Source organism: Mesoplodon densirostris, chromosome 9 (genome assembly GCF_025265405.1).
Source record: "Mesoplodon densirostris isolate mMesDen1 chromosome 9, mMesDen1 primary haplotype, whole genome shotgun sequence".
Taxonomy (NCBI): Eukaryota; Metazoa; Chordata; class Mammalia; order Artiodactyla; family Ziphiidae; genus Mesoplodon; species Mesoplodon densirostris.
This window is the reverse complement of record NC_082669.1, coordinates 13,176,560-13,201,276: the sequence shown is the minus strand read 5'-3', so window position 1 is coordinate 13,201,276 and position 24,717 is coordinate 13,176,560. Positions and strand designations below refer to the sequence as shown.

The 24,717-nt window shown below is 35.8% G+C and overlaps 1 protein-coding gene across 1 annotated transcript in view; it reads right to left on the bottom strand.

Annotated features, from left to right (window-relative positions):
• Nucleotides 1-24,717, bottom strand: part of MAGI2 (membrane associated guanylate kinase, WW and PDZ domain containing 2) — a 1,346,582-nt gene that overhangs the window by 954,199 nt on the left and 367,666 nt on the right. The window contains exon 2 of the mRNA XM_060107590.1: nucleotides 13,985-14,101. Coding sequence (XP_059963573.1) covers nucleotides 13,985-14,101 — 117 coding nt within the window. The remainder of the gene's footprint in view (nucleotides 1-13,984; nucleotides 14,102-24,717) is intronic.

Here is a 24,717-nt window from a genome sequence, read left to right as displayed (position 1 = left end):
TATTTCCTAGTTATTCCAGGAAACCATTCCACTTACTCCCATGATAGCTATAATTTGCTCCCATAATTTACCCTGCTTTCTAAGAAAATGTCTTACTTTTATCCATTTTCAATTTTACTTCATGTACTTTTCTTCCACTTTCCTCTGGTTGGAAACCCAAATTTACATTCTTTGGAGAGGTAAGTTCCCTGGACAACATGATTCTTTTTTTTTCCCTTGCAGTATGTGGTACTCTCACTGTTGTGGCCTCTCCCGTTGCGGAGCACAGGCTCCAGACGTGCAGGCTCAGTGGCCATGGCTCACAGGCCCAGCCGCTCCACGGCATGTGGGATCTTCCCAGACTGGGACACGAACCCGTGTCCCCTGCATCGGCAGGCGGACTCTCAACCACTGCGCCACCAGGGAAGCCCGACAACTTGATTCTTTAGTGAATACCTTACCTTTAATTTTTATACTTCAAAAAGCTGATTATTCTCCAAATTATATCAATTAGAAAGGTAATACACATTTCTGAATGAGAATTTGACTACTTAATTCAGTGTTTGAAGTTACTAAGTAAGTACTATTTGGAAATTACTAAATTAATTATTTGCTATTTCTATATATGTATTTATAGATCATTTCAATGCTTTCAAATATTTTATAGTTAGGAACATGTATATCAGAAATTAATACTTAGTGTAATTTTTTCACATTTGTTCATTGTTTGTAGGTTAAAGCAACTTTTTCTTTAATGCTACATTTTTATGTAAGATAAGTTTGTCAAAGAGCAAATAAATATACTTATTGCATCACTTACACTTTATGCAATTTTATGTATAAAAATATATTTTTATACATTTTAGAAGAAATAGCTCTACCATTTAGGATGTTGACTCCCAAAATGATTATTTCTCTGCAGTAAAATAATGTACTTTTTAACATTTCAAATAGCAAATAAACCCTACTAAAGTTTTAAAACTGAATTTTTTTAATAGAGAGACCTAGTTATTGCTTCCTTTATATAATCATTTTCTAAACAACATATTTCTACTCTTGCAAATATTTATTCTTTAGAAACATAAAAGTCACTACTCTCAGAAATGAATTTTAAGGTAGCAATTACCTCAATCATTACTCTCAATTGCTTTGGAAATTTAATGCTGTATTCTTGTTTTATTATTACCTCAGTATATTTCTCTACATTTTTAATTTGTTTAGCTACTGGAGCTATCAAATGCTTTTAATTTAGCAGACTCAATTATACTGTTCAGTAGAATTCTCACTTTGAGAACACTTTTGATCTACAGATAATCCTTTAAAAATATTTATAATAGGGCTTCCCTGGTGGCGCAGTGGTTGAGAGTCCACCTGCCGATGCAGGGGACACGGGTTCGTGCCCCGATCCCGGAAGATCCCACATGCCGCGGAGCGGCTGGGCCCGCGAGCCATGGCCGCGGAGCCTGTGTGTCCGGAGCCTGTGCTCCGCAACGGGAGAGGCCACAGCAGTGAGAGGCCCGCGTACAGCAAAAAAAAAAAAAAAAAAAAAAAAATATTTATAATAAAAAATTCCAGTGTTTGAGTTGTTTTACTGATGTCATAAAGAACCAAATAAGAGAGTTAAATCAAGTAATAAAGTACTAGCCAACTGTTGGAGATGTAGAATTTCACCACTTGAGGAGGGTTATCTTCATAACTCAGGCAGTAAAACTGTCCCTTTTTACTTGATAGTCATTGTTTCTTATATATATATATATATATATATATATATATAAGATTTACATATAAATCTTAATTTTGTTTAAACTAAGACTAAACTTTTTACTCCCCATCTGATATACACTGGAGTGGTTTTGCCTGCAGCATTAAGAGACCCTATAATCCTGGTGCCCCAAATAAAATATTCATCTTTTGATCCATGGCAGAATAATTAGGAGAGGCTATGGCAGCTTGCTGGATAAGTATTTACTTTTAATTTACTTCTGATTTGAAGGACAGTTAATCACTGTACATAGCAAGGTCATCTTTGTTAATTAGACTGCATACATATGTGAAGATATCCCCATAGAAGATTTCCAGGTAATGCTTTCCCATGCAACTCAATTAGTCTTTAGTGATGGCAGTTAACACTTTACCCAGTTATTGCACCACTTGAGGAAGGTTATCTTCATAAGTCAGTCAGTAAAACTGTCCCTTTTCACTTGGTTAGCATTACTTCTTTTATACATATATTTATTTATATATTATTATATATATTATTTCTTTTATACATATATGTTTATAAGTTCTGTGATGCACATCAGAAGACAATTACAAAGACTAATGAAGAGGTAGGTATTTTAAGAAACCAACCTGAAGCAACGCTATTTAGCACTTAAAAGGCATTTTTGATTTTCAAATTACTTTTGCATGAATACTAATTAATCCTAACATTACCATGGAAAGGGTAAATAAAATTATGATTCATATTCTGGATATAATAAAAATGAGGTAAAAAGACTAAGTCCTTTTCATTTTTCTATCTCTCACTCTACCTATTTATCATATATCTATTTAAAAATCAGTTCCTCTTTAAATAAACACATGAACAACCAAACAACAGCAGAACCCTCTGAACTCAAGATTTCATCTATTTGAAAGATCACTTATGGGAGATTGGTTCACTTTTTCTCCATGAAACCCATCATTCTGTTTGTTCTACCTCTTGCCCATTCCAACCAATTATTCCTTTTAAATTAGTACCCCAGAGCTTAACAAAGCCATAGTTTACAGTGCCTTTGTTTATGAACACACCAAGGCCACTAGAGTTAAAGTGATTTAGTTAAAGCTGTAGAATCAGCAACAGAGTCCAGTTGCATGCAAATCTCTATACTGTCTTCTACCATAAAACTGGCTGTCACATATCAAGGTGGGATTTTTACTATTTTTTATTTCCTCTAATTTTTCCTCTTGCTCCCTCAGTTAATACCTCACTATGCCATTTTCTACTTCTGTGATACAAAGAAAATCAAGAACATACTGACCTATGAGTAGCTAGGAGTTAGGGAAGGGAGAGATGTTCTCCTGCAGGGTCAGTCCTTCCAGGCTGAGCATTATGGACAAGCAGGTGCCAGAGCAAGGAATAAAGGAGCAGCCCTGAAGTCTGGAGCATTTACTATTAAACTGAAAGAACACTCTCAAAGTGGAAACTTGGAGGGTATTAATTTTCATAAGGAAGGTCCACACACCTTGTGTGGAGGATGAATAATGTGGCACTTCTTCTAAGTCAAGGAATTGAAATGTTATTTTATAACTTCACATGGCTTCATAACTTTAGGCAATGGAAAGTAAGAATCATAATAATGAATTGGAAAAAAGTATAGACATAGGTGTGCTAATGAATACAACTTTAATTGCTAAAATCTTTCAGGCAAAAACTGATTTCAGGGAAGAGCATCCACTTATAATGACTATTATGTCAATTTAACAACATTAATACAGCCAAAATATGACAACTTAATGCTGATTATGTTCTGAACATGTTGATAACTATGCTTTCTAGTCTCTGAATGGAGCCTAATTGAAAAATGATTATCTTATTTTCAAGGCTTATCATTAACTAGAGAAAAAAGGACAGTGTGGTATTTTTCTTTCATCCCTAATGAACCAATATTCCAAGTCACAAATTTATCTAAGCGATTGAAGTGATCAAGTTCAAGGTGCAAACTAAATAAAAATTCCACAGAACACTACAGAACCTTTATTTCCCATTAATCTCTCTTTTCGCATTAATCATGTCTGAAAGTCTTTTCTACTGTAGAAAATAGAATAGCAATATGAATTTTATTAAAAATAGTTATATTTCTTCATTATTTTTAATAAAAGAAACAACCAGCCTGCCATGTTGAAGCACTGATGAACAATGCAATAGCATATCTTTTATACAAACTCCTTTCTTTTACTTTGACATATGTATACATAGCAAAGGAAAAAGCAAGTTTTATAATTGCCTATCTCACTTATTTTCAAGAACTGAGCAAGGGGTTAACATGTTTTGTCCTAGTATTCACTTTCATATGAAGGATACTTTGGTTTGTGCCAGAATTCTAATCTGTGCTGTGATATAACAAATGAACTTCCAAATCTTAATGTAATGTTCAACATTGCAAGTTTTAATCTGGCTTGCTTAATGTGGTCCAGGACAGTCTCCATTCTTGTGATGGGTACACCAACTAAAATATATGGCCATTAAGTTCACTGCAGCAGGAGAAGAGAAATGCAGGAAGAGGCCACCTCGTCGCTTCCTCAGTCATATTGTCTCGAACTATTCATATGGGCCCTACACAACTACAAAGAAGGCTGCAAAACAGAGAAACACGTGATACTCACTGAGCTTTACTTAGACCTCTTCCACAATTGAGATTTGATTATTTCCAAGAAGTTGAACCCGAACCAAGCAAAATGTTGGTTTGAGTCCAGGTAGTTTTAATTTCAGGGGGACTAGGCTTTGTTCATTAGCACAAAACGAGTAATATGTCTGTTAAATCTATAAAAGACTAGGAAAAAGCAACTCTCACGAAACGGAAAGTTCATTTTGAACAGAAGTGGAAAATATCTGGAAACCTGCTTACTCTCTCTTAATCTTGCAATTAAACCCATTAATTAAAGTCCTGTGTTATTTTGCATTCTCCAATGCTTAACTGATCTTCTGTAAGCTTGGCTAGAAGGGTTGAAAGAGGAAGGTCAATAGACTTGGACAAAATTTTACAGCTTGTTGATATTTCACATGGTTGTTACTGAAAGTATTATTTTTACTTCATTTTTTTATACAGCAGGTTCTTATCAGTTATCTATTTTATTCATATTTCTGTATATATGTCAATCCCAATCTCCCAATTCATCCCACCACAATCACCCCCCAGCCCCCGCTTTCCCCCTTTGGTGTCCATATGTTTGTTCTTTACATCTGAGTCCTATTTCTGCCTTGCAAACTGTTCATCTGTACCATTTTTGCAGATTCCACATATATGCGTTAATATATGGTATTTGTTTTCCTCTTTCTGACTTACTTCACTCTGTATGACAGTCTCTAGGTCCATCCATGTCTCTACAAATGACCCAACTGCATTCCTTTTTATGGCTGAGTAATATTCCATTGTATATATGTACCACATCTTCTTTATCCATTCGTCTGTCGATGGACATTTAGGTTGCTTCCATGACCTGGCTATTGTAAATAGTGCTGCAATGAACACTGGGGTGCATGTTTCTTTTGGAATTATGGTTTTCTCTGGGTATATGCTCAGTAGTGGGATTGCTGGGTTGTCTGGTAGTTCTATTTTTAATTTTTTAAGGAACTTCCATACTGTTCTCCATAGTGGCTGTATCAATTTACATTCCCACCAACAGGCAAGAGGGTTCTCTTTTCTCCACACGTTCTCCAGAATTTGTTGTTTGTAGATTTTCTGATGATGCCCATTCTAACCAGTGTGAGGTGTTACCTCATTGTAGTTTTGATTTGCATTTCTCTGATAATTAGTGATGTTGAGAAGCTTTTCATGTGCTTCTTGGCCATCTGTATGTCTTTGGAGAAATGTCTATTTAGATCTGCTGCCCATTTTTTTTTTTAACATTAATTAATTAATTTATTTTTGACTGAGTTGGGTCTTCATTGCTGCATGTGGGCTTTCTCTAGTTGCGGTGAGTGGGGGCTGCTCTTTTATTTATTTATTTATTTATTTATTTATTTATGGCTGTGTTGGCTCCTCGTTTCTGTGCGAGGGCTTTCTCTAGTTGCGGCAAGTGGGGGCCACTCCTCATCGCGGTGCACGGGCCTCTCACTATCGCGGCCTCTCTTGTTGCGGAGCACAGGCTCCAGACACGCAGGCTCAGTAATTGTGGCTCACGGGGCTAGTCGCTTCGTGGCATGTGGGATCCTCCCAGACCAGGGCCCGAATCCGTGTCCCCTGCATCAGCAGGCAGACTCTCAACCACTGTGCCACCAGGGAAGCCCTGCGGCCCATTTTTTAATTGGACTGTTTCTTTTTTTAATATTGAGCTGCATGAGTTGTTTATATAGTTCGGAGATTAATCCTTTGTCCGTTGATTCGTTTGCAAATATTTTCTCGCATTCTGAGGGTTGTCTTTTCATCTAGTTTATAGTTTCCTTTGCTGTGAAAAAGGTTTTAAGTTTCATTAGGTCTCATTTGTTTGTTTATGTTTTTATTTCCATTACTCTAGGAGGTGGGTCAAAAAAGATCTTGCTGTGATTTATGTCAAAGAGTGTTCTTCCTATGTTTTCCTCTAAGAATTTTATAGTGTCCAGTCTTACATTTAGGTCTTTAATCAATTTTGACTTTATTTTTGTGTACCGTGTTAGGGAGTGTTCTAATTTCATTCTTTTATATGTAGCGTCCAGTTTTCCCAGCGCCACTTATTGAAGAGGCTGCCTTTTCTCCATTATACATCCTTGCCCCTTTTGTCATAGATTAGTTGACCATAGGTGTGTGGGTTTATCTCTGGGCTTTCTATCCTGTTCTATTGGTCTATATTTCTGTTTTTGTGCCAGTACCATATTGTCTTGATTACTGTAGCTTTGTAGTATAGTCAGAAGTCAGGGAGTCTGTTTCCTCCAGCTCTGTTTTTTTTTCCCTCAAGATTGCTTTGGCTATTCGTGGTCTTTTGTGTCTCCATACAAATTTTAAGATTTTTTGTTCTAGTTCTGTAAAAAATGCCATTGGTAATGTGATAGGGATTGCATTGAATCTGTAGATTGCTTTGGGTAGTATAGTCATTTTCCCAATATTGATTCTTCCAATCCAAGAACATGTTATATATCTCCATCTGTTTGTGTCATCTTAGATTTCTTTCATCAGTGTCTTATAGAATCTTATTTTTCAATTACTCTGTGTGAGAAACCCTACTGACTTGCCTGTATTTTTAAACAGTGCTGTAAAGATCACAGTGTGCACTGATTTAGCCTCCCTTTAGCTAGATCTATTTGGGTGTTTCCCAAGGCTGTTCTTGTATAAGTGACACTTATTACAGTTCAACATTAGAAGACACTATATTTTATGTTAAACGTCTTATAAAGATTATAATCACATTTTCATGACAACACACCTAATGTTTCAGAAGGCTTTCTGTCACATCTCAACTCATTACACATTCCAAAGGAGGAAAGTGATTTTAAAAGCTTTGTATTTCTCATTATGTTTATTTTCCCATCTACTTACTAGGACTGGATCATATTTCAGAGTTTCATGAATAGTGAAGGCAGATTTCAAGGAACATCAGAGTTATGATGGCATCCTTAACTTGACATTCATAGAAAAATCTGAAATTCTATGCATGGCTTGTTTTATCCAGAATCGCACTTAATTTAAACACAGCTCTTTATTCTTCCCTGAAGTGTCTGCTGTATTTGATATATCTTCAGTTTCCATAAGCTGTTTACACCTGCTCAATATTGAGGGCATTACATACCCAGAATATTTTAAGCCAATTGGATGACCTGATTTGAATTATGATAAAATAAGGAACAGGAAGCCAGCAGAATTTGAAAATGATGGCATTTTAGATCAGAAAGAACCATTAGAATTCACTTTATTCCCTTACCTCTCTCTCCCTAGTCCCAAAGGTAAAGCCTATGACAAGGTTCTAGAGTTAGTTAGTGGCATAGCCAGTCCAGAACCAATGGTTTTCAATTCTTAGGTGGATGCTCTTTCCATAGTGCCATGTTGCCATGTTGCCATAGGTAAAGTAAAGGGTTATTTCTACTTATTATGCTCTAACAAGGCTAAACTGCAATGTGCAAATAACTGACTAGTACACTATAAGGATATCAGTAATCACAATCAGTATTCCCTTTTTCATTGTTCTTTTGGTCAGGTGTATTTGGATTAAGACTCAGTGCTCTACTACAAATCTACAGCCTTAAAGTCCTGTAATAACGCTAGTGTCCACTGCCTATAGTTTTCCTTCAGCTACTACAATTATCCAACAGCCTATGTACTCATCAGCTGACCTTGGAAACCTGAGTAGGTCTGAACCTGCTAGAGTCCTAATTCTTTCTATTCAAAAAGTGAAGAGGCATATAATGAGGTGTGTTGACCAAATTATATCCAACTAGGCTACAACCTTTAAGTCTGCAGGGAGCAGATTCTGGGCTCCCTCAAGTTGAGCTATTTTCCATTTAAAGTGATGACTGGCTCTTCTGAAGGTGGAAAAATGGCTTCACACACCTATTCCAATTCTTCCTTGGGCAGCTGCTGGAACCAATGAAGCTCAGGAGTATACATACTCTCGGCTGTGGTCCACAAACCCAGATTTCCTATGGAGAGCCTTCCTCTTATGAAGAGGAAAAAGAGATGCTAACCAAAAGGGAAAAAACCAAGAAGAAAGATTGGGTCACAACCACAAAAAAAGCTGATCAAGTCAGGGCAAAGGGAATTTTATGTGGTTTAGAAGATCAGTAATATTGTTCACTGTTGGTGTTTATTGCTTTTCTTTTGTGCCAGATATGTTCTTTTATTCTAAAGCTAGTGCTCTGTGGTGTCAAATGGATAAATCAATACCGTTCCTTCTAATGTTCCTTAACTTTCCATTTTAAGAAATATTTTGAAGCCATTTCTCTCCTATAATGTATTCTGTCAACCAAACCAATGAATGTTACTATGTGACCAGGAAAGATGCATTTGTTTTGTTCAATGAAAAAAGAAAAACATCTACGGTATTTTCACATATACGACATGAAACTAGATCTTACTATTCTCAGACATAAGAGGGAGAGGGCAAAGCTAATACAGCTTTCTATAAACCAACAACACATTTCTAATAAATATACCAGGCGGGCATACATATGAATGACTAAAACCTTTTCTAATATTTGATAGTGCTCAGAAGCTTTTGAATTTTTTCTTTTGGCCTAGCTTCCCAGGGGGCAGTTTATAAATCTCTCAAGAAATTTAGTTTCATTTGTGTATAGATTTCCTTCTTCTTTGGCTCACAGTGTTAATAACCATATTTATTCTCTAATAACCCTTATTCTCAACACTTAGCACAAAATATAATTAGGATTTTTAAAAAAATCCAAGTCATTTTCAAAGAACAAAAATCTGGAAATTGATTCTGAAATAATTGTGAAAGAACACAATTCATACTCTAAAAGCAACTCCAAAAAAGAGCCTCTAAATTGATGATTCTTGTTTGAAGCAATAAAGTTAAAGGTGAAACAGATGTGTAATATACAGCTGTTGCAATATATTGTTTTAAAATACAGTTGGATCTTATATCTCTAGCCCTATGCCTGCATGTCTACCTACAGTTCAACCTACCATCCCAGCACAGAGGCCTATATTGCTTAAACATATTCTGGGTACTTAATCATGTTCTTGATCACCTTCAACTCAGAGAATTTCATTTCATTGTTAGAAGATGATTTTAGTTTTTTGGTATTCCACAGATTGATTCCACTCTCACTTCTTACCATATGCTTAAAACCTTCATGATGAAAATTATGAGTAATTCATGCCCACCAAAACTATTGCCTTGTTAAATAATAAGCATATTTTGGCAAGCTTTAAAAGTACTGATTTTTGCTTAAGTATTAAAATTATTTTTCCCCATGCAGTATATACTAGAAAGCTCTGCCCTAATTCCAGACTTTATAATAGATATGTGGTCACCAGCTTCTCTCCAATAGTTCTCTCTGACCATAGTCTTACATGGGATTATATAATTAGGTCAAAGGGATGTTGACTCTGCATGGCTGTAACTTTCAGTGGATTGGTAACTTCTCTTTTTAAAAGAAAACAGTCCCTATAACATTTTAAGTCTGTTTCTATTTGCTTTTCCATGAAAGATAATCTAGTATAACAGAGAATTTAAAAAAATACTTTAGAAGCCTTACAATTTTATTCTTGAGAATGTTTCTTTTTAACATGGTTTAGTTATACTAACTTAAAGTGCTTAAATATGTAGAAACATCATTTTGAGTTACACCTCAATCAACTCTTCCATAAAAGTAATTTCTTTCATATCTTAAATCTATGTTTTTCATTTTATTTGCTTTTTATAGAAGAATTTAGGCCTTTAGTTTTATTGATTTTTGTCTTTTACTTGGCATATACACACTGGTATTTCTTTTGGCTTCAAATAAATTTAAAATATTTCCCAATAAAACAACTGAAAATATAGAATCAGTTCCTAAGGATCTTTTCTACATAATTCAGTTTGAAAGAATGATGAACTGATCTCATGAGGGCCTCTTTGTGTGTGTGTGTGTGTGTGTGTGTCTGTGTGTGTGTGTATACACACACTCATGCTCACTATAAGCCCAACAGCCCTATCTCTGTGACCAAGTCCTGTCTTCCATGCTTAGAGACACAACTTAAAAAAATATGTTTTTGAAGAATTATGTTCTGAGATAAGGTTCTTGGAAGACAAAATGCAAAGGCTAAGTGTAGGCACCCCTTGTTTATGGGGCAGGGAACACACTGATGGGATTTTACATTATATGCAGTTAAGGCCCAGTAGAGATTTGGACTGACCACCTCCCTCCTGTGCTTAGCTCAGAAATCAGCCAGCAGCCAGGCCCAGATTTCCTTCAGAGGGAGTTATAGGAGCTAAGTTGTTCACAATAAGATTTGGATGAGTACTGTGTGTGTGTGTGAGGGGATGGAGTCTCTGCAGCCCTCATCCCAGAACTCCCTCTTACTCACTAGGCACCAAGGAAATCCAGCTGCTTTCTTTTTAGTAGTTGGTGGTGGTGGAATAATGTGGTGGCAGTAAGCAGAATTACTCCGTTGGGTCTCGCCTTACTAAAAAAGTTAAACCACCCAAACATGGTTACAAGTTAACAACAATTTTGTTTCCATGACCTATTCCTGTTAGTAAGTTAAACAAGAGGTATACATATTAATGAATGCATATATAAAGGCAGAGACAAGCTCTTCAATAATACATTTTCCTATTATGGTACTGGGTACCGAAAACCAATGAGAATTATTTGACCCAAAGAATATGTAACAAATATCACTCCATACTCAAAGCCAATAGATATACTGGATACACATGTAAATTTCTAAACAATAGCAGGATTTTTCACATTTACTGACATATCTTTGCTGCACACTCTTTGAAAACGTCTGAACATTTCATTAAAAGATACACTGAGTGAAGTTGCCGGATTGTCCAGGTCCATTTCGTCAGTTAAAAAGTGATTACAGATAATATAAATTAGAATCACATCTACCTTAGATGTTTTTTTCACTTTTATGCCAAGTTAAGAGCATTGTTAGTGAATGGTATTATTGGAATTGGCTATTAGGAGTGCTGGCTACAAATTCAAAGAATAATTGATCATAATATTCATATTCATTAAGTTTCTAATCATCTCCTTTATAGGAGCTATTCAAGGATTTCTAATTGAATTTATGATCTTATACCAAAATCACATCACGAACCTCTTTATGTTTACTCATATAAGCTTAGTTGTTTTACTTTTATATGTATTTTTCCATCATAGTATTTCTTTGGAACTCTGAAGAGAGATGACTTATTTAAGAAGTTAATTAACTAATGCAAAATTTACTCCTATTATCTTCATATTTAATTAAGACTTCTTATTTAGGTCATCACCTTAGCAAGGACTACAGGTATTCTTTTTTTTATTTTTTTATATTTTTATTACAGGTATTCTTGAATGTCAGCCTCTTATCTATTTCCCTCAGCTTTTAAACGTAATAAAGTACCTGGATTCTTTATTCAGTATTTCAGATCTCCATTCTTTCATGTCACAAAAGATAAATTCACACAACTGCACTGACAACATCACAGTTTTGAAAATGCGTCCACCTGTTTCCTTATAAATAGTTCAGTCACTTACTTTAATCCATCTACCTCTGCCCATCACTCTAATGTCAAACTTACAAGCTTAAGAATGCACTTTCTCAACTTCTAGTTGTTGTTGTTTTTTTTTTTAACATCTTTAATGGAGTATAATTGCTTTACAGTGTTGTGTTAGTTTCTGCTGTATAACGAAGTGAATCAGCTATATGCATACGTGTATCCTTATATCCCCTCCCTCTTGCGTCTCCCTCCCACCCTCCTTATCCCACCCCTCTAGGTGGTCACAAAGGACGGAGCTGATCTCCCTGTGCTACGCAGCTGCTTCCCACTAGCTATCTATTTTACATTTGGCAGTGTATATATGTCAATGCTACTCTCTGACTTCGTCCCAGTTTACCCTTCCCCCTCCCTGTGTCCTCAAGTCCATTCTCTACATCTGTGTCTTTATTCCTGTCCTACCCCTAGGTTCATCAGAACCTTTTTTATTTTTAGATTCCATATATATGTGTTAGCATACGGTATTTGCTTTTCTCTTTCTGACTTACTTCACTCTGTATGACAGCCTCTAGGTCTATCCACTTCACTACAAATAACTCAATTTCGTTTCTTTTTATGGCTGAGTAATAGTCCATTGTATATATGTGCCACATCTTCTTTATCCATTCATCTGTCGATGGACACTTAGGTTGCTTCCATATCCTGGCTATTGTAAATAGAGCTGCAATGAACATTGTGGTACATGACTCTTTTTGAATTATGGTTTTCTCAGGGTATATGCCCAGTACTGGGATTGCTGGGTCATATGGTAGTTCTATTTTTAGTTTTTTAAGGAACCTCTGTACTGTTCAGAGTCCAAGTCTATTCACTTAACTAACACACACTCACAGAGGTAGCATTTGGACTGACAAGATGTAAATCAATAAGCACTCTCATCTAGGAATGCCTGATAGTGGTGCCCTGGCATTTTTGTTTTGATGAACATTTAGTGCTAACAGTGGGAAGGGCCACCCCTCCTAAGATGTGTGTAGGTGAAAAGGGTTGGATGCTGAATTATCCATTTCACTTCTTTGTGTGTTTTCAGTATTTTGGTATAGTCACCCTTAATCCATACCTTTCACATAGTTCTGGTAGTTCAATCCCAGAAACTATATATATATATATATACATACACATATACATACATACATATATATATACACATACATACATATATATATACACACACATACATATATATATGTATGTATGTGTATATATATATACATGGTTTATTTGTTTCATTTATCTCAGCCAAGTTTTTCTTTCTTTAATATCAACCTTCCACTGCCCACATCTTTGAGTTTATTAAAGTTTAGAACAAAACTAAAACAAAAGGAACACACTCTCAGATCAGAGTTTCCAGAGAGATTGGAAAGTTTCTGGAGGTCATGGAATCTACCTTGAAGGAAATTGATTTTGATCTATCTAGGATCTAGGATCTGGCTTGAAACGTCCTTGAATTGTCCTAAAGTAAATAGAAGATTCTCAAATGAGCTGAAGCAGGTACTAAAAAGTTGATTTGTGAATTTTATCATTTTACCAATTCCTCCCTTTTGAAGTAGCACCTGCTCATAATCAGGGATTGTTGTGAATTTTTAAACGTTGTATATTAAGAAATTTGTGCCCAACACTCAACGTTATCACTTTCTCAGAGTTACAGAACATTTAACTTTACTTTCCAATACATAATTTCCTTTCCACTTGTAAGACTCCCCTGCTGCAAACCAGTGATGAGATTGGGAGTTACTGTGTAGATTCCATCTATGAAATAGCTGTTTCAGCTAATGAATTGAAATTGCATTCTCTTGTCTCCCTGTGTGGAGTTCTACCCCAATTATGATTCATTCGGAAATCACCAACACCCTGGACTAGAATTAATATTTCTCCATACTAACTTGAGAAGTTAGGTTTTATAGCTTGAAAATCATGTCTCTTCTGGCTATGACATCATCATAAACCACACAACTGCAGTCACAAGCTTTTGCGTTAAAACTTCCATATCTCAAATAAATTGTCTATTCCAAAAGTCCACCATTTAAAAAATCAGTGCAATTGAACTTTTCTTTTAAATTAAACAGTGAATACACAGTGAACATTTATCTGTTACCATAGGAAAAAAAAATTGCCTGTTACTCACATGGCACCGTGCGGAGGTAGAGGTTGTCACGAATGATTTGCTGAAGTTCGTGGTCCACAGAACCCTTCTGAAATCGTAAGTTGAGGTAGTGACGAAGATCCTTATCAACAATTCCTCCTAAAATAATACAGTTTCTTAATAAAGGATGTTGGAAAATATTTTAAGTATGTAATTTGATCTGTCATAAACATACTCATGAAGCCATTTAAAACATGCATTATTTCACATTGCTCTTTTGACCTTCTGAAACATTTACTGCCCATAATAATAAAAGATAACATTCACTAAGATAATAATTGTCCACCCAGTCAGTGCTCAGTGTTTTACATGCACTCTTTGTTTTTCATTTAGAATGAAGTCTTTATTACGGCAAAGGACACATGGTACTCTTGAACTGAAGTCATACTAATATGCCATAGTGTATCTCATTGCATGGCTAAAAAGACTTTTTTTTTTTTTACTTCCCACTCTCCCTTTCTCCCAGTCTTTCTGTCTTTTAATTTGACCATTCTAGGTATCTTATACAAGTGGAATTGTATAATATTTGCCCTTTGTGACTGGCTTATTTCACTTAGTATATCTTAAAGGTTTGAAAAGGTTTTTCAGTTATTTAAAGTTACTCTGGATTTAGATAAGTAGGGTGATAAAAAAAGTTAAAAGAAAAAGAATTACAAATATTAATGCCTTACTACCTTTATAAAATGAATCAAAATAATGTATCTGCCATATAAAATATGTGCAGATGTTTTTAACTACAGACAATATTTGAAAGACTAGGTATTTTTAAATTTTATTATTATTATTATTATTATAGAAGTAATAATTTTGAGTACATTTCTCATTATAATCTAATGAAAAACAAACTGGGCTACAGGTAAGAAAATCAATACTGTGAATTTATCAAAGATTATTTTCATATTTAAAGGTAATTATGTTAAATTATGAAGATTTATCTAAGGCCCTTCATATTCTTATACTTGGAAGAATGAATTATAAATCAAAATACTTATAAAAATGTAAATAAGAATTTCTAAAACGCTGATCTTTTCAAACATATTAGGGTAATTGAGCCAAGACAAAGAATTAAAGATAGAGGAAATAGGATGTCTGTAATAGTTACAAAAATCATATTCTCTTCAAATCCTTTTGAATCTCAAAATTATAATTCATTATCAATTTATTTGCACCACCATGACCACATTAAATAGCCTTATGTGGGCGTGCATATAAGCAACACAAACACCTTTTACACAAATAGTAAATATATTTGAAAACTATATATTGCTACATTTCTGAAGTTCCCATATTCATTGTTTCAGTTGCCTCTAATCTGCTGGCACAGCCTGAGCAAGATACCATATAAAGTAGTATTTTTTTCCTTAAATCTAGAATTTTAATAAGAATTCTCCAAGAATGAACAAAACAAAAACAGTTTTTTTTGTTGTTGTCGTTTTTGGTTTTTGTTTTGTTTTTACATATAATCTGTGTGGTTTTTTCTAACATCTTTATTGGAGTATAATTGCTTTACAGTGGTGTGTTAGTTTCTACTTTATAACAAAGTGAATCAGTTATACATATACATATGTTCCCATATCTCTTCCCTCTTTCATCTCCCTCCTTCCCACCCTCCCTATCACACCCCTCTAGGTGGTCACAAAGCACCGAGGCGATCTCCCTGTGCTATGCGGCTGCTTTCCACTAGCTATCTATTTTACATTTGTTAGTGTGTATATGTCAATGCCACTCTCTCACTTCGCCCCAGCTTACCCTTCTCACTCCCTGTGTCCTCAAGTCCATTCTCTAGTAGGTCTTGTATCTTTATTCCTGTCCTGCCCCTAGGTTCTTCATGACATTTTTTTAAAATTCCATATATATGTGTTAGCATATGGTATTTGTCTTTCTCTTTCTGACTTACTTCACTCTGTATGACAGACTCTAGGTCTATCCACCTTATTACAAATAGCTCAATTTTGTTTCTTTTTATGGCTGAGTATAGTATTTTTAACTGAACTATCAAAATTCTTACTCTCCAAAGTTCCTCATATATTTTAGTCTATAGTATCAATTTACTTTTCCATCCAATATAATATGATAGCGGAAAACAAATGATAGGAGCTTGCACATGTTATTTTCCAAATTCAAAATCATTTTTTCAAAGAAGTGGAACACTCAGAAATGAAAGTCACTTGAAACCACCATCACATATATCAACAATTACCTATTGTTTACATCTCCATATGCCCTGTATTTCCATGGGTCTTAGACTTACTGACATCACACTGAATTAGTTAAAAATTAGAAATCCTGAAATTCTGAAGTTTTGTTTTCCTCCCTTGGTCTTTCCCAGTCAGAAAACATGTCTACCCTTGCTAATTCAATACAGCTGCAGAGCAATCACCATTCCTGACTGTTCTCAGCTGTCGTTTCTGCCGAGTTCTGAGTCTACAGATCCTTCATCACCTGTACTCCACCTCTCTTCTCTTTTTCTTTCTATCTAATATGTGGGACATGCCAAGGGATGAGATGTTTTCTGGCAGCCCAAGAAAATGCTAACTATAGAACAACATATGTAGTCTGTCCACTAAAGTAAGCTAGAATCACTCACCTAATATAACATTGATAAGCCCACATTTTGTAGTTCAAGATGATTCTTGCCCCTGAAAATACATTATCAATTTAAACCATTTCTTCTACTACAAAAATACCACATTAGCCCTCTCAAAAGTTTATTTACCTAAGAAAACAACAACAACAAAAAATGACTGTCTATTCATTCAATGACTGGATATATCTTTTTTGCCATGGAACAACCTGCTGAAGCTTCTGAGAATTAATATAAACTTTCCTTCGTTAACTATAATGAATTGCCACATTTGTTTCAGAAGGTCTTTCTTGGCCTCATATTTCACAAATACTTTATCATCCTTCACAATTTATCGGAGCATTTTTCATGTAAGGCAATTTTATTTACCCACTACCTTATTATGGAAAATTCTGCTGGTTGCCTATCCAATATTCTTTCCTCTATTTTTTAAATTTAGAACCTTGATTTAGTTTCAGGCCCAAACATTCTCAGACCCAGGACATGGATCACGGTTGTCTGAAACTGTCATACAATCTAGTTCCCTACCTCCCTAGCTGCCCTTGCAGCTTCCAGCAGCTATGTCCTGGCCATTGAGACATAACACAGAAGGAGGGTTTTCTTATTCATTGAACTAGAGTTTATATCTGCTATCAAGACCCTTCTCTTCCAGTCAATCTTGGCTAAACTGGGTATTCCTCTTTGGGACTTCCATGGCCCCTTTGCTCTCTAGGAGACTTGATATTCTGACCACAAAGGGAGATGGACAAGGGAAAAATCCAACATGCTAAGGATATTGTAGTAAAGTTAGAAACAGACTGGGTTCTGGATGGCTTCACTGAGCAGTTAAAATAATATTGGCAACTACATACCTTAGGATATCTTGTTATAAGAGAAAAAGGAAATACTCATTTTCTAAAACTATTATGGTTTCTGTTTGTAACTATACATGACCCCAATCAACATATTATATGTATAGAAATGTTTTGCATACATATGTATACATATTTTATGTATATATAAATACATACTTTTAAAGGCATATTTTTCCTTAATTAGAAATTTCACTTGAAGAAGGATTAAGCAATGGGTAGTGGGCAATGGCTGAGCTGAAAAATAGAGCCTGGGTCTTAAGACTACCTGATTTCAGGTATATAAGTTAACATCTTAAAGCAAGCTAAAAAATAAAGAATGCCACACACTGAGTGTCCAGTAAATGTTATATATAATTAAAATAAAAAATTTAATCTTCTGTCTTATTTGCCATAGTTATAATTTTTGGTTTTATCATTATTGTTTGTAGAGTTTCTGTTTTGTCATTTGTTAGTAATATCTAGATTTGGTAGCTTAGAAAATACCTACATCAATCATTCTGTCAAGCATAGCACTGCCAAGTTCATCATTGCATTGCATGCCTTAGCCATTGTATCCTTCAAAAAAATTCAGTGGTTCTTGCTTACTATTATATTTTAAAAATTATTGAGTTATTTTACTTAACTGTGAAAAAAATTATTTTCTTTATTTTGCAAAATAAAATAGTAGATTAAAATATATAATACCTTCTCAAATTACACATTTGCCAAAAAGAGATCTGGGAAAAATATAAAGCCTATGATTCTGCTTCTAAATAACATGTACCTAATTTTCATAATCTACAGTCTGAAGACCATACTTCTTAGTCCAAAGTAGTCAACTATTTTCTCAACATGACCCCAAACAAGCTTTTCAATCTGATATCAAAGTATAACCTAAGAAGAACCCTTAGGAGAGAACTTAATCCAAACTCTTCATTTGCAAATGAAGAAAGTGAAGCTCACACAAATTATTTGGCACTGGGCTCAGAGCAAAGATGGGGTGGGGAGTGGGAGAAGAATCAGGGAGCAAATCCAATAGATTATTTGAGGAGAAAACTCTAAATGTTACTACTTGAAAATGGTGTGCATCTCTATAGTTTCTATACTTTTCAGAAATGCTCCCAGTAGAACTGCTTTGTTCCCTCCCCTGCTTGAATGCCCAGAAAGAGGAAGCAAAGGAAGAAGTTACAGCTTGGCTCAGATGGACAGAATCTTCTTGGCATATTCCTTAAGAAAAATTGTTTGTTCTAGTCATGTAGCCAAAGCCAGACAATCTTCCTAAGGTTGAGGGACAAATACACCAGGCTCTATATTGTTTGTGCCAAGAGTCTGATTGCTAATAGCTGGCGAGAGTAGTCCCATCCCTCATTTCTGGGCATGACCATTGGCTCAAATTTTCCCGTCCCTTGAGTCAACTGTTTCTCATATCAATATGCACCTTAAAAACTTGTAAACTGGGGAGAAAAAGAAGATGGAGATGAGCAGCAAGCCAAAGTCTGGTTCATTCTGATGTAATTTATTCATCTTGTGCTTTAGCCAAATGAGGCTATTCTAACATTCTACTGACCGTACTTATTCTTCCTTCTCTATACCTCATTTTTTTTTTTTCCATTGCACTCCATAAAATTCTGAAGTGGGCATTTGATTTTTGTTTGTTTGTTTGTGTTTTATTTTTTTCACCCATATTTATGCTTTATCTTATGATACCTTCTTTTGGTAACAGTACCCTGATTTCCCTTTTCAAGTCACTGTATCTCTCTCATTCTGTATAAATGTAGTCAGGCTTTTAGTCAGTTTTCCCTGTTCTCTCTTATCCAATTAAAGTTTCTTTTCCAGGAGTTGTCTTTATAAGTGGAGTTACCCAAGGATGTGCATGCATCCTGAAAGTAGCACCCTGAAAAATCTACCCATCACTTTTGTTTCCTGGACATACAGAATTGTCCCTTTCCGTGTTTTTTCTAGCCAATTTCTTCAACTTCCCCTTTGTTGTTTTCAACGAAAAAACATCACAGATAAGAAAGCCCTCCCTTTGATACTACCAGTGGAATTCATATCCGTCCTTCAACTTAAAATTATCCTCCCCTTGGCCTTCCTTGTGATCTTTTGGCCAGAAGTCTTCTCCCTCCTCTGAATTTCCATGTCCTGGTTACCCTTCTTAAATACCTGTACATTCTAACAGGCCATATAGTAACTAGTGGATCTAATTTAAGTTATGTATTAAACTGTAAGCTCTCCAGGACAGGGAATTTCCTAATCATTTTATTTCTTCTCCCCTCTCCTCACTTCAATCTCTAAAGCAGTGCCTTCTTAATATAAGCGGCTCTGAAATGTTTGCTGAATAAATAAATCACAAATGCTATAGTGGACAGAATGCTAGATTACAGATTTGGAAACTGAGTTGTTTTTTTGTTTTTTTTTTTTTTTAACAGGCTTCAGACGCGCAGGCTCAGCGGCCATGGCTCACGGGTCCAGCCGCTCCGCGGCATGTGGGATCTTCCCGGACCGGGGCATGAACCCATGTCCCTTGCATTGGCAGGCCGACTCTCAACCACTGTGCCATCAGGGAAGCCCAGAAACTGCATTTTAATTACCACTCCAACACATTCATTGAGTGGTCTTGCACAAATCATTTAATCTTTTCTGGGTCTCATTTTTCTTACCTGTAAAAGGTGGTTCCATTTGTTTTGCTATAACAGAATACCATTAGACTGGGTGCCTTAAACAACAAATATCTATTTCTTACAGTTCAGACACCTGAGAAGTCCAAGATCAAACAGCTGGTAGATTGGGTGCCTGATGAGGGTACACTTCCTGGTCTGCAGATGGCCATCTTCTCCTTGTATGCCCTACGGCTGAGAGAGAAATCATCTCTCTAGTGTTTCTTCTTATAAGGGTACATAGCCCATTCATGAGAGTTCCACCCTTATGACCTAACTACTTCCCAAAGGCCCAACTTCCTAAGACTTTCACAATGGGGGAGTTAGGATTTCAACATGTGACCTTTGTAGGGGACAAAAACATTCAACCATAACAATATTTGTAGAACCAAATAAGGTCTCTGCTAGATCTAAATTCTATATTTCCATATAAATTATTTACTAAATATTTCTTACAGTTTGGAGTTTTTTTGGTAATCAGACAACCAAATTATTTTATCGTTAGTTATAATTACAGATCACAAGTTAGTTATAGCCCATAGGAAATAAAGGCATGGAAAACACTAATTTAAAAAGCTATCTGAACCCCAATGTTCACAGGAGATTATTTACAATTGCCAAGATATGGAAGCAACCTAAGTATCCACCAGCAGACGAATGGATAAAGAAGATGTGGTGTGTGTGTGTGTGTGTGTGTGTGTGTACATACATTATATATGTATAAAATGTATGTATAAAATGTAATGCTACTCAGCCATTAAAAAAAAATGAAATTTTGCCATTTGCAGCAACATGGATGGACTTGGAGGGCATTATGCTAAGTGAAATAAGTAAGGCAGAGAAAGACCAATACTGTATGATGTCACTTATATGTGGAATCTAAAAAATACAAGAAACTAGTGATTATAACAAAAAAAAGCAGACTCAAAGATATAGAGAACAAACTAATGGTTACCAGTGGGGAGGGGCAATACAGGGGTATGGGATTAAGTGGTACAAACTACTAGATATAAAATAAACTACAAGGATATATTGTACAACATGGGGAATATAGCCAATATTTTATAATAACTATAAATGGAGTATAACATTTAAAAATTGTGAATCACTATATTATATACCTGTAACATATAATATGGTACATCAAGTATACTTCAATTAAAAAAAAGAAAAAAAAAAAGGCTTCCCTGGTGGCGTAGTGGTTGAGAGTCCGTCTGCTGATGCAGGGGACACGGGTTCGTGCCCCGGTCCGGGAAGATCCCACATGCCGCCGAGCAGCTAGGCCCATAAGCCATGGCCAATGAGCCTGCGCGTCCGGAGCCTATGCTCCGCAACGGGAGAGGCCACAGCAGTGAGAGGCCCGTGTATAGAAAAAAAAAAAATCTCAAAACCCTCCTTTCACAAGGAGAGTTAGATGGAACACTCCCAACTCCAATACCCTGGTGGGAATTCTTGCTGCTACTGTCAAAGATTCCTTAGTGCAAGGATGGGTTAGGAGTGAGCAGAAGAGTAGCAGACTATTGGGAGATAAATTCTTTATGCTCTTTTACAAACGGTTATGGGACAATGAACATCTTGCTAATATATCTTCTTATAGCTCCCCTCAACCCAAACTCTCTTTTTCTTAGGAGGGCCTCAGTCCTAGTTTATTCTGAAGTCCTGCCTGTCTCAGTTTATACTGCCATCAGCCATTTGGTCTGATTTCACTATAAAATGTGCTGAAATTTCTTTGCCATTTAGAAGCAAATACAAAATCAGTTTGAAATTTCCCTGGCATTAAAAAAAATCTGAAACGCCTTTCCCCACAGAATTTGTAAGCCCTAAACCGTTTTATCTATTCCCCACCCCTGGCTCCAATACATAAAAACATATAGACCTTGTAGGAAAGACAAGGACAGGGGGTAATAGTGAAAAACTGAGTATTACAAAACCTGGAACGTATCTTCAAATTTCAGAAGAAATCTAGGTTCACATAAGTCACTTTAGATATGTCATTCAAGGAACAGGATATGTGTGTGCATGCACACATGGGTGCCTGTGTGTTAGAGGAGTTGAAGTGGGTGGGAAATGAGGAGGAATAAAATAGCCATTGGGGGCTATTACAGTGATGGTGGAGAAAGGACCAGGGAAGATCTCTTCATCATTCTTATGTTTCTGGGTTGTAACTACTCGCATCTCTGAAAGGCAGGGCCCTGATCTGACCCAGGAGAGAAATGAAAAGCAGAAATTAGGTTCAAGAGACGGAACTCACACTATATGTGAGACTGCAGTGGAAAGGGAAGTGGGGAGGGAAACCTTCATGCGTTGGAAGTTGGAAAAGGAAGCTATGCCTGTTGCCAAGTGGCTAAGTGTGCTATGCTCCCAAGTGATTGGAAGGGGAGTATATGAGTCAAGCAGAAAGGAGTCAAGGACCCTGAAAGTGAATTATATTCTAATGGACTTTCACTGAATTTTAAAACTCTGGCTATTTATACACTTGCCAGATATAGTGCTATAGACTAGTAAACTCAATTATCTAGACCTGAAGGCAATAAATTAAAATTTCCTAAATATTCATTTTTAGATTTCTGTGGCTGTTATCACCTCTAGAAATATAGGGAAGACTGAGCCAAGAACAGGAAAGAAGAAAAAATATACATTTAACCAAAGGGATTCTTAATTGCCTTCTGTCCATAGTACATATAAAATTACATCTAAAATTATATATGATTTTTGAACTGATAAAAGTGTATTTAGACGTTGCCATCTTCAACAACCACAACTCATCCTTTAAAATTGTCTCCAATGAAAGCCTACTAAAAATATCTTTTTGAAGTAAACTTTCATTTTTACTGAACTATTACTATTTGTTCTTAACAAATTTTATGAAAATGTTTTGTGACTATTTACCTAGGAATACATTTTGAAATCAAGAAAAAATTAGATGCTACAAACTTCATTAGAAATGAATTTTTACTTCAGTTAGGGGAAGGATGACAGCAGAGAGGAGAATAAGAATAAATCTGAAAAGGGATAAGAAACACACACACACACACACACACATGGTGCATGATATCACATTTTGGGACGGTGTTCAAGTGGTAATTGTGTTGAAGGGAGCTGAAGATTAACTACTTCCTATGGGCAGGCCCAAGAAATAAAAAAGATTTTTATGCTGCCCAATGTCTAACTTTATCACAGAGCATTACTATTATATTATGAAAATTGGTGGATAGGAGGAACAAATTTTGCTAATCTCCATTTATGACAAACTTCATTTTCCTGCCTAATACAATTTTTATTCTTTAAAGCCTAGCACAGTGACTTATAATTGCTTGGAATTCAATAAATATTGTTGAATTACATTCCTAATCAATTGATGACAAACAATTTTCCCAATAATGATAGATATTTCAAATACATGAATGCACCAATAGTCAGTGTGATTTAATAAAAGTTCAGAAATGTTCCCTGTCATAAAAGAGGGTTCTACCATTCCTATATATTTCTTTTTTACACTGATACTATGAGTTCTTTGCTAGTTCATGAAAGTGTTTTTTTTTTTTTTTTTTTTTTTTTTTTTTTGCAGTACGCGGGCCTCTCACTGTTGTGGCCTCTCCCGTTGCGGAGCACAGGCTCCGGACGCGCAGGCTCAGTGGCCATGGCTCACGGGCCCAGCCGCTCCGCGGAATGTGGGATCTTCCCGGACCGGGGCACGAACCCGTGTCCCCTGCATCAGCAGGCAGACTCTCAACCACTGCGCCACCAGGGAAGCCCCGAATGTGGTTTTTATATCATTAACCCTGTAGTGTAAAAATCTCATTTGAATGAAATTTTACTTTCTTTTCTCAAATAATCACCTTCATACTCCAACAGAGATAATTTTGTTCTCAAAAGTATGTATAAGAAAACATAAATAGGACTTCCCTGGTGGCACAGTGGTTAAGAATCTGCCTGCCAATGCAGGGGACACAGGTTTTATCCCTGGTTGGGGAAGATCCCACATGCCACAGAGCAACTAAGCTCATGCACTGCAACTACTGAGGCTGTGCTCTAGAGGCCGCAAGCCACAACTACTGAGCCCACATGCTACAACTATTGAAGCCTGCGTGCCTAGAGCCCATGCTCCGCAACAAGAGAAGCCACCGCAATGAGAAGCCTGCGCACCACAATGAAGAGTAGACCCCGCTTGCTGCAACTAGAGAAAGCAATGAGGACCCAATACAGCCAAAAATAAATAAATAAATTTATATAAAAAAAAGAAAACAAATATTATATTTTTAAATAGTCTGTTTATTTTATGTTTTTGGAAGTATATGTCCAAAAATTCTTAATATTTTCTGGGGTAGCATCACCATTGATTGCCCCAGTCATGTGTTTTTATTATATACTACTTAAAATCATTTTATAGCAAAGAAAAATAATGTTTTTTAAGTCTCCCTTCTGCGTAATAATTTTTACAAAATAGTATAATGATTTCGAATTTCTGACAATACTTTTAAAGGTAATATCTAATTGCTGACTCTTGGAAAATCTGGAGAAATGCCTGAAATTTCATTACTCTAAAATAAACTACCAACAGACCTGGGAATCATCTTGTTTTAATAAAATCTACATAGAAATTATTAATTTTTTAAAAATTTATTTATTTTTGACTGCTTT